The sequence below is a fragment of the Bidens hawaiensis genome, unplaced genomic scaffold (genome assembly GCF_021521415.1).
Source record: "Bidens hawaiensis isolate Kalapana, Puna unplaced genomic scaffold, B.hawaiensis_p1.1 tig00030158_1, whole genome shotgun sequence".
Lineage (NCBI taxonomy): Eukaryota > Viridiplantae > Streptophyta > Magnoliopsida > Asterales > Asteraceae > Bidens > Bidens hawaiensis.
Genome location: NW_027495002.1, coordinates 27,993 through 45,353, shown reverse-complemented (window position 1 = coordinate 45,353; position 17,361 = coordinate 27,993). Strand labels below are relative to the sequence as shown.

The 17,361-nt window shown below is 34.3% G+C and overlaps 1 protein-coding gene across 1 annotated transcript; it reads left to right on the top strand.

Moving 5' to 3' along the window:
- Nucleotides 1-11,780: 11,780 nt before the first annotated feature.
- On the top strand, nucleotides 11,781-17,093 carry LOC143579894 (protein NRT1/ PTR FAMILY 6.2-like). Its single transcript, XM_077063071.1, has 5 exons — nucleotides 11,781-11,878; nucleotides 13,635-13,852; nucleotides 14,525-15,066; nucleotides 15,160-15,503; nucleotides 16,132-17,093. The coding sequence occupies exons 2-5, from the start codon at nucleotides 13,664-13,666 to the stop codon at nucleotides 16,635-16,637; spliced, it is 1,581 nt and encodes a 526-aa protein (XP_076919186.1). The 5' UTR covers nucleotides 11,781-11,878; nucleotides 13,635-13,663; the 3' UTR covers nucleotides 16,638-17,093.
- Nucleotides 17,094-17,361: the final 268 nt, after the last annotated feature.

The window sequence follows — 17,361 nt, the reverse complement described above, 5'->3', positions numbered from 1 at the left end:
ACACCCGGGAATCCAAGTACGTAACCTAACAGCAAACTCATGCAACTTAACAGATAAACTATCTTGTGTCAACTACAGACTGACTAACCGGTTAAACCTTAGGCATCCATGCTCGCTAACACACGGCACTGGTTATCAAACAATCCCTGCCAGTGTGACTCAACTAGGGCAAACGTTGCTTTCTTGCAATTAACAGGTCAAAACAATCCTACAAGCAATTATCATAGCAACTGGCACTCTAATCGTTCCGATCGAAATAAACCTAAACTGACGTTGTGCACAATCATACTTGATATCAATACTCATAGATTAACATCAAAGATAGTTACAATCAATTCATTCTTAATACATGAGAAACACTGAAAGATACAATACTCTACATCCCGGGTATGACTCAAAGGATCTAGCCGCGTCTCGGCATCTCTCGGACTTCGGTTATGATGTTATGGAACATATATGAGGCCTTGAGATGATTGGAAGTGATGGTAGCTCTCCTTGCTGCTCTGAAAATCGCATGGAAGGTGAATAATAGCGTCTAGGGTCGTCAAAATGTTTTATAAAACAAAACCCTAACTTTCATGATTTTGGGGACCATAGCGTAGCGCGATGGTCTCCTCCCCTGGTCCATCGCGCTACGCAATGTACCACAAGTCAACGCAGTAATTTACAGGGCATCGCGTAGCGCGATGCCCCACCTTCAAAACCCATCGCGCTACGCGATGGGTCTCTTTTCTCAGCAAATCCAAATGACTGCCTCGGTAAGCGTGCTGGACATCCCGGGTCTTCATTCCATGCTCATACAGGTCCAAATTAAGTGTGTTAAGTACCTGTGACCTGAAACACAATAAACATGTATGAAGTACCAAAGTTCCTAAATTAAACTAGTAAAACGACTAAGTTAACAAACTAAAATATATGTACAAATAAACCGAACATCACCACACAAACCCACGCTGGGTTATAAAACCTCATTTTGTACAAATTGATCCATTTGTTTTAACGGCGACAACAATCTAAAATGTTTACATAAGAAAGATTTGAACACGGGAACCTTTGAATACTATTCAGGTGTCTTACCTTAAGGTTATCTAGTGATACCTGACCTATTTATCCATGTGCTTGAATATTTTCACCATTAGGTTTGAAAGACACTATCATGTGTTATTGTTTTGTTTTAGATATGCAAGTTATAATTGGTTATAACAAATCATTTTAGCTGATCCATGTACTGTTTGAATACTATACACTACTGGGCCTAACGTATTACATAAAAGATACAATAATTTTCACATTTTACAATATAAACTAAATTACATTTTCACATCTAACAAATCCTACTTTTACATGATTCCTTTCTCTCTTTAGAAGAAATGAAGGGTAGAATAAAGACATTTACCTTTGAATTGCCAAGAAAGAAAAATACGTAAGTGTAATTATTCTTTTTGTCACACACTTATTGGCCATCTCTACATAATCATGCGACAATGCTTGTGTCGCTAATTTAGGTCAGACATTGTAGAGTGCCACATACGCGAGATAACATGCATATATAAAGTGCAATTTATTGAACAGGATCCCTACTATCTAATTGTCTTACTACAACGTCTATGTGATATGCTTTCCATCATTGATAATGGTTAATAGAACCCTACTATTATAAAAAGGTTTCTGTTTTATGAATAGGTACACATAGCATATGGGCCTATAAATGAACTAAACGAATACGAATACGAGCATGTTCGTGTTATGTTAACTTTAAACGAATACGAACATTAATACGACAAGTATTTGTGTTCGTGTTCGTTTATGTCGTTCTAATAAATCTAAACGAACAGTTCTCAAACATAAATGATATAATTGAACAAAGATAAACGAACATATATTTATGAAAAAATGTAAACAAACTCAAACAAAACTAACATATATAAAAGATAACACTTAAATGAACACAAACGAACAAATGCAAAACATTAAGAAAATGATCATCCAAAACTGAACATAAACAAACATATCAACGAACATTCACAAACATGAACGAACGAACGAAACATTTATTCATGTTCGTTCATTTAATTCATTTAATTAAATGAACACACACTTTTTGTTTATATTCGCTCGTTTATTAAATGAAAGAACATTAACAAACTTTTCACCGAACGATTTACAAACAATTCTCTGAACTTGAGGTTTGTTTGGCCTTGGTGCATGCATGCCTTTAACATCATCTAGCAAACACCTTTCATTTTTTAAGACCTTGTAGCACGCCTATCCTTCATAGCAAATATGTTTGGACCATATTTTACGCCCCAAATGCAAAAAAAGTATTGGACCACATGTATGATAAGTTGTACCTAGAAAACATCCAAAATATACAACAACATGATATACCAAGATCAGTGTTATCTAAGGTTTTATGAGTGTACTTGTATAGGCAAACTTCATTAATTATTGTATTTTGGTTATGTTATTCAAAAATCAATTAACATATACAGAAAATGGTAATATGATGGAACTTTGCTTCCACAAAAATCTTTTTTACGTGTTAACTTTGCGATGAAGGACATTCGTCGTGATATTAACAAGACCAATCCAATTCTGTTACTAGATAGCGACCGAAAAGGGCCGTCACTAATTAAGAGAATGTAGTTGTATTCAAATTTCAAAGTACATATTAAAACCATGGGAAAATGTTGGAGATTTAGGTTTTTTTGTGGGGTAGACATAGCACTAGAACAAACATGTAGTAGTATTCAAAGAAAAGAAAGACGAATGGATATGTACCATTAAGTTGCTTTGATTGTGGTTCACAAACCCTACAGAATCAATGTGTACCATACAGACAGTAGAAGAGCATTACAGTTGTTCTATGACAAGCACAAGAGATGTGGATTTGTTCTAGATTCCACTACAAATATATAGCTTCCATTTTTTCCATTTTAGTTTTTTATCCTAAATAAAACAATATTAAAATACATATATGAGGTTTTCTACTTTGTACTTTTTTTAACGATGACTCACACGTCTACGTCTACAGTGATGGCCTGGAGAATTCATGTGCCCTAGCCAAGCCATAAGAATGCCCTTTAGGCTTTAACAACCTAAATAATGTAAATTTATTTGTTTTAAGCGATGATTAAAGTTATAGAAATAAACATAACAAGTAGCAAAACATGATATTAGAATGAGTTTATCATGACAGTAGGCTTATAAGTGTTCGAGTATATGTGTGTGTGTGTGTGTATATATGTATATATATACATATATATATATAGGAGAAGGTTAACATACAATAATCGCTTAACGTACATTACATACGCGACATACGTTCAGCCAAAATTCTCAACCTTTAAACGTTCAGCTAAAACGTTCAAACCTTTAAAAGTTCAAGCAAAAGCTTAAACGTTCAGCTAAAACATTCAAACCTTAAACATTCAGGCAAAAACTTTATACGTTCAAGCCAAATCTTAATCGTTCAATGTCAAACCCATCATTCAGAACTCAAAATTGATCGATTGAAGCTTCAAATTGATGATTAATTGAATTGATTTCAAAGATTAACTGACCAATTGGCTTCAATTTCAATTTCAATTTCAATTCAACTAAACAAACCTGTGGCGAGTTTTGCGTTTTTCCGATGAGTTCGTTGTCGACGGTGATGATGGTGACGAAGAGTGTTGATGGCGCCAGCGAGCGGTGGAGATGGAGATGGATTGAGCGGAGACCGTTTTTCCGGTGACGGCTCATACATAGGAGATCGTTGGGTAGTGAAGGTGATTTACGGTTTCTTAAATCAAGGGTAAATAAAGTCACGTACCTGTTGTACGATAAGGAATTAATGTATTAGATCATTTATCTATAAATAGGGGAGGGATATTTTGAGAACCTTGTTGAGTTTTAAAAACTTCATTCTTGACCACACATTTAATTAAATATATTAGATTATGTGGTTGAGATTAAATGTGATTAAAAAATTAAAGTAGGAGAGAAAATAAAGATGCATAGTGATTATACAAATTTAAACGTCCGTTACACATATGTTATAAGTCGAATCGGTGCGTAAAAAATTCTGTAATTTTTTACGTATATGTAACCTATATATACTACGTATGTGTAAAACAATTCAAAAAAACAAAAATTGTTACATTGAGTTCTTTCGAGTTCTTAAAACTCAAAGTGGTTCTCATTTGAAATCTCCCATATATATATATATATATATATATATATATATATATATATATATATAGTCTTTTTAAAAATTATGTTCAAGTTACCACTAGAACAACATCCTCTGGCTGGATGCCTACATTGCCCCTCTCTAGGGCCTCCCATACACATCCATCTACCTAGCTCTTACTCCTAACTTATACTAAGAAAATAATTATCCTCATCCAAGGATTTGATCCTTGCTTGTTATGATGAGATTAGAATTATTAGTTTTTGGTATGTTTTAATAGTGTAACAAGTTAATATTGGTCAACAAAACTCAGAGGGGTTATAGTTGACATTAGGTATAGTTAGTTTCTAAATATTTGGATGTCAATGTCAAGTAGATGAAAGATCAGGGGTCCAAAGGTGAAAATTCAGAAGACAGTTTGTTAGTAGTAATTAGGGTGTTAAAGATTTGGGGATTTTTCATTTTTGTAATTCAATTCATTCATTCTTCTTTTCTTTGTAATCACTCTATTCATACACGTTGTGTAGTCAGTCTCGTTTTGATCATAATAATAAGAGCTTAGTTCTTTTGATCTTGTACGTTCTTATTTCAATTCCGCTGTGCCAATTAACAATTAGTACCAGAGCTTTTGTAGCTCAATTTGAACGAATGTTTGTTCAATTGAATCAAGATTCGTTCAATTGAAACTCAATATTGAAGAATGGTGTCAACAACAAAGTTTGATATCGAGAAATTCGATGGCCACAATGACTTCAGTGTTTGAAGGGTTAAGATGCGTGCACTCCTGGTTCATCAAGGCATCTCTGATGCTTTGTAAGGAGAACTGAACATGCTGGAGGGGTTAAATGATCGTGAGAATATTTTGGAGAAGGCTCATTCAACCATTATTCTAAGTCTTGGTGATCGTGTTCTTTGTGAGGTTTCCAAAGAATTGACGGCGGCTGCTGTTTGGTCAAAATTAGAAGGGTTACACATGACCAAATCATTAGCTAATAGGCTGTATCTCAAGAAATGGTTGTATACATTCCAGATGTCATCAGGTAAATCTCTGGAAGATCACATTGATGAGTTCAATAAAACTGTTCGTGATTTAGAGAATATTGAGGTTGAAATTAATGAAGAAGATAGGGCTATTATTTTCTTATCTTCTCTTCTTCAGATATATGAACATTTTGTTGATACTTTGATGTTTGGGAGAGAAAGTCTGTCAGTGGATGAAGTCATAGCAGCAATGAACTCTAAAGAGTTGCAGAAGAGAGGCGAAGTAAAAGAGGAGTGTTCGGATAGTTTGTATATGAGAGGAAGATCAGAACAAAGGCACTTCATGTAATATTTCGGATTTTCAAACCCGTATTTGTTTGCGTATAACCCGACCCAAAAAATTTTTAGATCTTTAATATTAATCAAAATCAAATATTTAAAGGTAATTAAGTTTCTAATAATTCACTTTAGGCCCTTGTAGTTCAATCAATGTTCAAAACCAAATTATACCAAAAACTAGTTCAAGTAATGTTCATTTAACAAAGTACAGGGACTAAGCTTGTAAAATTTAAACATACACACAAAGAGGGTCGGGGCGCTGCGCGACTACCATGGGTGGTGGCCGCCGTGCCGCGCTATGGCATCACTGGTCAGATCGTTACACTTTAGTTCGTTTCCTAGTTCGTTTAAGGTATAAAATCGATTATATTAAGTTTGTTTGAGTGAATTAAGGTCCAAGTAAACATCATATGACTAAAATACAACTGGTAATTCATTTCTTACTGCCCAAGATCAGATCTTTATGAATCTTTTCATGATTCTTTCCTTAAATCGTATATACTTGCTTAAACGGGCCAAAAAGCCCATATTTAGTTCGTTTTTGTTATTTCTATATAAACAAGTCCCATCCATCTACCACAAAACATTATACAAACCCTAAAGATCATACTCCAGCCGTCCTACCTTCTGCCCAGCTCAAACCCTCTCGGTTTTTGGTGTTTTGTTGAAGAACCGTTCATGACCGTTTGACTTGCAAGTTCAAAGACCTTTAACTTCCGTTTCTCATCAATCCTTTCACTTTTCGGGTAAGTTGTAAACTGTAAAATCGTTCATACATATTCTCTAGTCAATAACCTTCAATCAATTTCGGTGATTGAAGGGTGTTGACTAGTCAATTGCTTTAAAACCTGTTAAAGGGCAAAACAGTCAACAAATTTGACTTTACGTTTTCTCACAATTCTGTTTGGATTCAACGTTCGGTCCAGAAGACTTTTATTCTTGAAACGTGATTTTAAGGCTACTACCCAAAACTTGACTTTCGACTCGCTGTTCAGATTCTAGTCAGTACCAGCTCGCTTAAACGTTTAATTCAACATATCTAGAGTTCTACTCATCCGTTTGGATTGATTCCAGAGGCATTAAATTCGTTTTTATTTATAGTTTCATATCACAAAGTTTCAGGTTCTGATCAGTTTTCTCGTTTGAAACGTATTGGACGACTCGCTTATCCGTTGACTCGTTTATTCTTAATTGTATTCACTTGCCTTTAATCTAAGGTGAGTTTGATCATTCCCCTTTTTATACACTGTTTTCTAACATTTTGGGAAATATGCGTACTTACTCATATTTTCTATTCTATATATATATACTCAAAATCGCAAACATAATTATTGTGTGAATATCAGTTGAATGCTATTTGCTAATTGCTACATGCTTAATTGTTTATTTGATAACGTTTCGGAGAGATCTAACATATCCCCTTGTATAGGGTTCTCATTAGTATGATCATACGACCGTCTTAGTAACCGGAGCCCGATTCGCTTGACGAAGGTAAACCGATAATTTAGTCATTGTAATCAATGCCCGATTCGCTTGGCAACGATTCATTGGCACACGAATATACTTGATTTTGGTTTGTTAAGGTTTGATTGATTATTACCGCATAGATTGGTTTGTTGTTTCATTAATCAATTATCTATATATACATATATTATTAATTGTTGTTTCAAAATTGGTGATCATCTCACTCAACATGTGTTGTTGATCAAACTCCATTTTCTACGCATATACAGGTTGATTGAAGATTGAAGTTTGGACACTTAGAAAGACCTTAGGGTTATATTGAAGACAAACTTAAATTTAATTGATTGTATTTATTTATTTGACTTGTCTTGTTGTATTTGAATATTGTGTATTATTTGAATTAAATAATTAATTAGATATTGTCACATTTTTATATATGATAGTATCTTCGAGCTGTGAGCAATCGGAGCACGCCCCGACATTTCCGCCTTAGGTTGGCGTGTGACACTTCAAAGGGAAAAGTGGTAGTGCTAGATCGAAATCAAAAGGAAAGAAAATATGTTTTGTATATAACTCTGAAAAACACTTCCAGGAAGACTGTCTAGCATAAAGAAAGAAAAAGGCAGAGTTTATCAAGAACAAGAATCAGTCTAGTGGTAATGTTTCTGATGGTTCAAGGAATGAGTTGGGCATTGCTGATGTTTACATGGTTTTCAAGAACTCTGAGTCAAGTCATGATTGGGTGTTAGACTCAGGAAATTCTTATCACATGACATCATGTAAAGAATTGTTCAGTAAGTTAAGTCTTGAGAAAAAGGGATTTGTGCAACTAGGGGATGACAGACCATGTAAGATTCAAGGAATTGGATTTGTGTCATTCAAACTGCATAATGAAATTATAATAGACTTGCCAAATGTAAGGCATATTCCTGAATTAAAAAGAAATTTGATATCATTAGGAATATTTGAAAAGAGTGGCTGTAATATTAGTCTTAAGGGTGGAAAGGCTAAAATGATAAAGGATTCTTTAGTTATTATGACTGTTATTAGAAAGGAAAATAACACTTATGTGCTAGAGGGTTGTGTTGATAAAACTGGTGTGTTTGTTGCTACAAAGGGTAGAATGATCGATTATGCTCTGTTGTGGCATAAGAGATTAGGACACATGAGTGATCAAGGATTGGAAGAGTTAAGAAAGCAAGATGTGATAAAGGATCTAGTTAGCACAGATTATGGGTTATGTGAAAATTGTTCTTTGGGAAGACTAAGGCTATTCTAGATTATGTTCATGCTGATCTGTGGGGACCCACAAAGCATGCATTACTTGGAGGTGCTTCTTACTTTCTTTCAGTAATGGATGATTACGCAAGGAGGGTTTGGGTCTATATCTTAATACATAAGCATGAAGCTTTTGCTCACTTTAGAGAGTGGAAGATTTTAGTTGAAACCCAAACAGAAAGAAAGGTTAAGAAATTAAGAACAGATAATGGTTTGGAATTCTATAGTGGAGAGTTTAATAAGTACTGTAAAGAGAATGGAATAACAAGACACTTATCTATTCCTGGAACTCCACAACAGAATGGTATAGTTAAATGGATGAACAGGACTTTGTTAGAAAAGGTCAGGTGTATGTTGATAGGAGCTAGTATGTGTAAGGCATTCTGGGCAGAATCTTTAAAAACTGTTGTTCATATAGTCAATAGTTCACCAGCATCTGCTATAGATATGATAGTTCCAGTGGAAAGATGGTATGGTGAAAAGACTAACTATAATAACTTGAGGGTATTTGGATTTTTGGTTTATTCACGTATAAATCAAGGAAAGTTAGATCCAAGAGCTCAGAACTGTATCATGTTAGGGTATCCCAAGGGGATAAAAGGGTACAGATTATGAAGGTTAGATGAAGGAAGTCCCAAGGTGATTATAAGTAGGAATGTTGAGTTTAGAGAAGATGTCATGTACAGAGATACTATGATGAGTAAAGATAGTGATCATGCTAATCCTCAGGGAGTTCAAGTTGAGGTGGTGTTGCCTAATAAAGAATTTTAATAAAATAGTTGTAGATGTACCTGAAAGCTCTAATAGGTCTAATGCAAATACCAGACAAAGTATTGTAGTAAGCAGTACAAGAAGGAACATTCAAGCTCCAATCAGATATAGGGATGATGAAGATTTGTCAGATGTTGTGTTTAGTATAGCTGAAAAAGAGAGTATTTGTAAGCCTTTGTCCTATAATGAGGCTATGAATTAATCCAAAACAAAGATGGGATGGAAGCTATGGAAGATGAAATGAGGTCTTTGCATCAGAATGAAACTTGGGAATTGGTAGATAGGCCTAAAGGTCAAAAGCTAGTAAACTGCAAATGGATCTATAAGGAAAAGGAAGGGCTACCAGGGAAAAACCAAGATAAAATGCAAGACTAGTAGCTAAGGGATTCACACAAAGGGCTGGTATAGACTATAGTGAAGTATTCTCTCATGTTGTGAAGCAGACCTCTATAAGGGTAATTTTGTCAATAACTGTAGTTAATAATTTGGAACTTGAGCAGATTGATGTAAAAACTGCATTTCTTTATGGAAACTTAGATGAAGAAATTTATATGAAATAACCTCAGGGATTTGAGGTTAAAAGTCAAGGACATAAAGTGTGTTTACTTAAAAAGTCATTATATGGACTTAAGCAATCTCCTAGACGGTGGTATTTGAATTTGACAGTTATATGGTCTTAAATGGTTTCAAAAGGAGTGATTATGATACTTGTGTGTATTATAATGAATATGGTAACAAGAAGTTGTTGTACTTGTTATTATATGTTGATTATGCTGATAGCTTGTAGAGATAAGTAGTTAATAGAAAAGACTAAGGTACTGTTAAAGGCTGAGTTTGATATGAAAGAAATGGTGAAGCAAAGAAGATACGTATGGAAATAAGCAGGGATAGTACTGCTGGTACTATAAAGTTGTCACAAAATACTTATTTAAAGAAGGTTCTTAGTAATTACTTTATGGATGGTTGTAAGTCTGTTATTACTCCATTAGCTATGCATTTTAAATTGTCAAGTTTGGATTCTCCTACAACTAAAGAGGAGAAGGATAATTTGGTAATCTGCCATACGCAAATGCCGTTGGTAGCCTTATGTACTTAATGATTTGCACTAGGCTTGATATAGGGTGTGGTGTGAGTGTCGTGAGTAGATATTTGAGCAATCCTGGTAAGCAGCATTGGGAAGGTGTAAAATGGATTTTAAGGTATCTCAGTGGTACACAGAGTCATGGTTTAATTTTTTGTAAAGTCAAAGAGCATGAGTCAGTGGTAAAAGGTTTTATTGATTCAGATTTTGCTAAAGACTGTGATAAAGGAAGATCATTAACCGGATACGTTTTTCAAGTGCTTGGTGTAACTATTAGTTGGAGATCTACACTATAAAGAACAATAGCTTTGTCAACTACAGAAGCTGAGTTTGTAGCCTTAACTGAAGTTGTGAAAGAGTCTATATGATTGAAAAGGTTTACTGCTGAGATGGGCTTAGATTCAAGTAACACTGTTGTGTTTTATGATAATTTGGGTGCTATACAGTTGTCAAAGCATCGAGTTTTTCATGAAAGGTTAAAACACATCAGTGTAAAGTTGCATTGGCTGAGAGAAATCTTGAATTCTAAAGAGGTTAGGGTGGAGTACATTGATACAAAGTGCAATGCAGCTGATATGCTTACAAAAAGTGTGGCTGGTCCTAAGTTTGTGCAGTGTTTGAAGTTTCTGCAGGTTCTTGACGATCAAGGGTAATTTTGGAAGTTTCTGGTAATTCTATCTCAAGGTGGAGATTGTTATGATTTGAGTTTAGAATTATTATTTTTTGGTATGTTTTAATAGTGTAACAACTTAATAATGGTCAACAAAAGCCAGAGGGGTTATAGTTGACATTAGGTACAATTAGTTTCTAAAGTTTTGGATGTCAATGTCAAGTTGATGAAAGATCAAGGGCCAAAAAGTGAAAATTCAGAAGACAGTTTGTTAGCAGTAGTTAGGGTTATAAAGATTTGATGATTTTTTTATTTTTGTAATTCAATTCATTCATTTTTCTTCTCTTTGTAATCACTCTGTTCATACACGTTATGTAATCAGTTTCGTTTTTATCATAATAATAAGAGATTAGTTCTTTTGATTTTGTACGTTCTTATTTCAATTCCGCTGTGCCAATTAACATTGCTATTCTCTCATAGAGGCAAGAGCCTTTATCACCTAGCCTTTAGTCAAAGGCTGTAATTGCTATAATTTCTTATTTGTATAAGCAAATCAGATTATACAAAAACCTCATGCTTAAAGCCCTAGTTATTAATTAAAAAGAAATATAATGAGAAGATTCTACACAAAAGAGGGTAATCTTTATCATATTGACTGATCTTCGTATAATGGTTAGTGGAGGGTCACCTTTTGAGTTGTCCATTAATTTGTTTTGCCTATATAAAGACATGCGCTTCCATGAATCTCTTTATCAGAACTTCAGGTGTGTGTGAAAGAAAGAGAACTCAAAAGAAGAGGAAAAACAATGGTTAGTATCATCATTCCATTTCTATAAACCACAAATCCGGATTTCCTAAAACCCTAATCTTTAAATTCTTTTTCCTTTTCTTTTAGTTGAATTACTTCAAAGTTTATTAGAAACCATAAAATACTACAAGCATACATTAAGTAGAGAAATGGAAGGAAATAAAAGGAAATGGAAAATATTTGTGTTGAGTTTTATTTCATTTATTAAACTCGGGAATACTTTGTTTTTAGCTATGGTAGATCAAATAATGTGTTTCGTGTGTCATCAGGATAGGAAGGCGAGTTGCACCGTTGCGGATGCAGTAGACTATAAGGGTTTTCCAGCTGATAGATTGAAAACCGGTGGTTGGGTGCCTGCTGCCCTAATACTTGGTCAGTTCATTCGCTTCATTAATGTTCTTGCATTTTATAACTTCTTACAACATAATATCATGCTTGTGCATGTGTGAATAGTTCATGGTCCTGTGGTCAACCAATAGCTGACCATTAACAAACACACTCAGCTAGCTTATTGATCTGGCTTGCTAGGACAAACTTGGCCAAAAAATGGACCACCCACTTGGTTTTATTGTGTGCTATTGTGTTTGGTATTTTTATATGCGAAAATTCTTACGATTTTTATATATTTATTGTGAAAATTGTACACATTTTCACACCCTATACACGCATGATTTTAATTATATTTCATACATCTGAAATCACATCTTCTTCCCCGTCGTCAACAGGTGGTGATAGTTTAAATGAAAATGCTTGAAAGATAGTTATGCAAGTCATTGTGCATGTTTCATGCAAAGTAGTTGCAGCTGAAATACAAATACAAATACAAAAAGAAAGAAAAAAGAAAAAAAATAGAAAGGCGTCTTGTTGATCTAATTATCTTCAAAGAAATGAACAGACGCGGGCATGTATCAACAACATGATTAAATTATGTTAATAGGAAAATTGTAGATTTTTTAAAGATAAATACAACATAACCTACACCCTACAACGTTTAATTGACCTTTAACCTTTTGTTTGTGAGCCACACCACCAACACCATCACAATGTCACTACTAGAAAACAAGTGATTTCTAAACGGCAATTTTCAATGGAAATTTGTTGGAATAACCATTTTCGATGATGTTCTTAAAAAAACTGATTGAGGAAAACACATGCTCGAAAAATCATTTTCAACAACTTCTCCTATAAAATTGCTACAAATGTTTGTTGTTGCAAAGTTCAAACAATGTTTCAACAAATTAAACCTTTTTTTTTATTTTCTAATTTGCCACAACTTTTCAACAAAAGTATAATACTATAAATAACATAAATTTTTATATTTATAATATTTTCCAACAAAAATAATAAACATAATTGATAAATTGTATTGTTTATTGGAGAGTTAGCAACAATTTTCAAATGAAAAATCGTATTATTACTATTTTGTTATATGCCAATATACCATAACAAAATCTAGGCTATTTTTTTTTAATTCGTTTGAAATTTGTTGAAATTACATGTTTAAGGAATTTTGTAAAATCTTTTCGTTGGAAAAGGAGCCGTTTTTTATTAGTCCCTTAGGGATGCGTGATTACATTTAGAAAACAAGTTGAACCATGTAAGTATCTGATCATCAATTCTATAAGTTCGTTTTTAATCATGACTCAAAATATTGTTTGCCAAAAACATAGTTTAATAAAACAAAATTTGATACATCAACATGCTTATAAAATATGTGATACATGGTGTTATTATATAATCAATCATTTGTATATGTTATTTAGAAAGAAGTGGTAACAGGCTAGTGATCAATCATTGTGCATTGTAAATAATTGAGATAGATTTGGGGTCCCAAATCAAAAAGACCATTAATACTCTCACTCCTAAATTCCTAATATTGTGAGATTAACTTGGCATCCAAATATGTTTTTGTTTTGTAATATCTTTGAATTCATGTTATCTTTGCATTCTCGTACATAAAGTATAAGATTAAAAATGAATTAACTATGTGAAAATGAAGTCGAGAAAGAAAGCTATAGAGTGGTTTATATCTATTAGTGTAAAGTAGATTATAACTAACATTTGTCGTTAACAAAATATAAAATAAAGTAAATCTAAAGATCTTTTACCTTTTGTCTTGGAATTACAGGTATTGAAATATGTGAGAGACTGTCAACAATGGGAATAGCAGTGAATTTGGTGACATATTTGGGTGGAACCCTGCACCTCCCAAGCTCAACTTCAGCCAATGTTGTCACTGATTTCTTGGGCACATCTTTCCTCTTGTGCCTCCTTGGTGGATTTTTAGCAGACACTTTTCTTGGCAGATTTAAAACTATTGTCATCTTCGCATCTATTCAGGCACTAGTAAGTCTTCTTATATCCAACTTACAAGCTGCACTTTCTAACACTACAAATGTCCTTTAAAAAAAGTCTATTTTGTGATAGTTTGTGGTCGCTAATTATACTTAACATATGTTGTGTAGGACTTGTGTCACGTTTTTTTGGTTGTATAGCTGTTTTGCTGCAAGCTTGTCGCGTAATTAGAGTTTTTTTCAAAGGAAAATGTAAAAAACGTGTAGGAATTTGCGACTAAATGCATCACATTGGGCAAAATTTGAAGAACATGAGCTGCTTTCTAGTATTAGGGCCAGAACAGTCATACCAAGACCTGTAGACTGGTCCGGTTCTCGATATCAAATTGTCTTTATGCTAAACTTAATAAAAATAACATTTTCAAAATGACGACTTTTGACAGTTAAACATTCAAATACCAAGTAATAAATATTTTAACTATCTATGCCTCGAACATGTGACGACTTTAGACAATGCTACAAAGTTATAATTAACCATGTTTACTACGGATCGAACCATGGTGATAGTAGTCTTTGTTGCGTAACATTTTAAGGTTTATACAAGCTTCATGACCACATATTATTCTAGTAGCAAACTATTACTTGTGGCAACACCTTTTTGTTTCTTAACTCATAATTTTCCGTTTAGTGACAACTTATCTCATGTCAATTTTGATTATATTAGGGGACAGGCACACTAGCATTATCCACGAAGTTACCAAACCTAAGACCACCACCGTGTGATTCCAATAACAACTGCAAAGAAGCAAATGGATTCCAAATGGGAATCCTCTACCTCGCATTGTATCTCATTGCAGTTGGTACAGGCGGCCTTAAATCCAGTGTGTCAGGATTTGGTACCGACCAATTTGATGAAAAAAATGAAGCTGAAAAGACACAAATGGCTTACTTCTTTAACCGTTTCTTCTTCTTCATCAGCCTTGGAGGACTCATGGCGGTTACAGTGCTTGTGTACATACAAGATGAAGTCGGTAGAAGCTTGGCGTATGGGATTTGTACAGTTTCAATGTTCATCGCTATTGTGGTGATCTTGTCAGGAATTAAAAGATATCGGTACAAAAAGCATGAAGGAAGCCCGATTGTTAGCATTTTTCAAGTGTTCGTTGCGGCTATAAAGAAGAGGAAAATGAATCTTCCTTATGATGTTCACATGTTGCATGAAAACACTCCTGATGGTTCAAGGATCCATCACACAAATCAATTTCGGTAGCTCTTATAATCAAAATTTTTGAAAAAGTTAGATTAAAGTCCATTTGAGATGAAGCATAATCTAAATTAACTTATTATCTTTTCTCATAGATTTTTGGACAAGGCTGCGATTGTAGCAGAAGGAGATTTTGTGAAAACTAGCTCGGGTTCTACCCCGAATCCGTGGAAGTTATGCACGGTGACGAGAGTGGAAGAAGTTAAAATGATGGCCAGGTTGTTGCCTGTCTGGGCGACAACAATATTGTTTTGGACTGCTTATGCGCAGATGATCACTTTTTCGGTTGTACAAGCGTCCACTATGGAAAGAACGGTTGGGGGGTTCATGATCCCTGCAGGATCCCTCACCGTCTTCTTCGTGCTTGCCATATTGATTACTTGCGCTATTTACGATTGTTTGATCATCCCATTTTGTAAGAGATGGAAAGGGACACCAGGTAAATACCGATCTGTATGTACGTTGGGTTTAGTCACAATGACACATAGCGGAAGTACGAAAGCAACATAGATAATTTTAAAGAAAATTAAATTGATATGATATTGAATGCTTAAAACATTGCATAGTCGTTCTCTTTTCAAATTTGATGGATAATGAAAGATTTTAAATAACAAATTGTCAAATAACTATTGAACTTAAATACGAGCACTACTACAAAATTGGGTCGTTTGCGACAACAATATTTGTCGGAAAAGCGTAGGAAACAACCATCAGTGATAATATTTTTGACAAAAATGTTTTGTTGGAAAATTTTCTCTCTTTTTAGCGGTGTATATTGATGCATAAAACGTGATTTACATGTTTTATTTTAAAAAGATATGGAATGGAAATTATTCACAAATTGTGGAATAAAATCTTAATTGATGATATCAGAGCCCTAAATAAGAAAACTAGACATTTTCGTATGCATCTTATTTGTAATTCCACTTATTGTCCAAGTTATGTCCATTTTATGTTGGGCCCTTCATGTCCCGTTTTCTTTATAGGAGTTTGCTAACTCTTGAATAAGCTCGTATCATTGTACGAACTAATCCCAAAGAAATAATTGTTTATTATGTTTTCTACAGGTTTCACTGATTTACAAAGAATGGCATTAGGGTTAATCCTCTCAACCCTAGGAATGGTGGCAGCCGCGGTGATCGAAATGAAACGATTATCTGTAGCCAAATATGTTGGTGGAACCACCATCGGAGAGCCGCTACCAATAAGTGTATTCATGCTTATCCCTCAGTTCTTGCTAGTAGGAGCCGGCGAGGCATTCATATATACCGGCCAATTAGATTTCTTTATCACAAGATCACCAAAAAGCATGAAGACAATGAGCACCGGGCTCTTTTTAACCACCCTTGCACTCGGGTTTTTCATGAGCAGTTTTCTTGTGTCAGTGGTGAAGAAGGTGACTGGAACCCATGGTGGAGGAGGGTGGCTTGCCGATGATATTAATCATGGAAGATTGGATTGTTTTTATGGATTATTGGCGATTTTAGGTATCATAAATTTTGGGGTGTATCTTGTGGTGGCAGCTTGGAACAAAAAAGATGATAAAACACCAAAAATAGTGGATGTAGTTTGATTAATCATGATTCATGACTACTTTAATTGTGGATTTTCTTGTTTATATGTTGTTCAATGTTTTTGTAATGTTCAAAAACAAAAATAATTGTATGAAACTTCGAAATTGAATTTATGAATTTCGATAAATTCGAATATTCTTAGAATTGTATATACATGTGCTTATATTTTATTTAACTTGAACCGAATCAACTTCAAATATTTTATGAGTCAATCTTTAGTAGCTCGCATGTTGGTCTGACTCGGTTACGCTACTAAGCATAGGAGAAGAAAATTGCTTCATGTCATAGCCTAACCAGGCCCGGTCTAGCCCTAACAATCAAAAAGACCAGCCAGTATCATAAAAACTAATATTTTCACTTTGCATTCACATATGTATAATCACATATCAAAACATAACCATACATTAGTCACCTGTAATAAACCCTTATAATCTTAAAGCTCAAAACACCAACTACCAAAAGATTAACATAAAACCATAAATCAACCAAAAAGACAACATTAACCATCAAGTATCCGACTCTTGTTCCTCCAATAACCTCCTCGTTTCATCACCAGCTTGTGAACTCTTCATTTCTACTTCGTCTGCTAAGCCCCTGTAGTTTCACATAATTATAATAACCAACACCCATAAAACGCGATCACATGCCCTCACAAATTAATAATTGTCGTCGAATCTTTAATCACCAACCACGAAAACCAAATTCAATGCGAATGCACACACT

Coding starts and splice junctions, on each gene's coding strand:
- LOC143579894 (XM_077063071.1), top strand. CDS start 13,664: ATGGGAATAGCAGTGAATTTGGTGACATATTTGGGTGGAACCCTGCAC. Junction 13,853..14,524: donor TCGCATCTATTCAGGCACTA/GTAAGTCTTCTT, acceptor TGATTATATTAG/GGGACAGGCACACTAGCATT. Junction 15,067..15,159: donor CATCACACAAATCAATTTCG/GTAGCTCTTATA, acceptor CTTTTCTCATAG/ATTTTTGGACAAGGCTGCGA.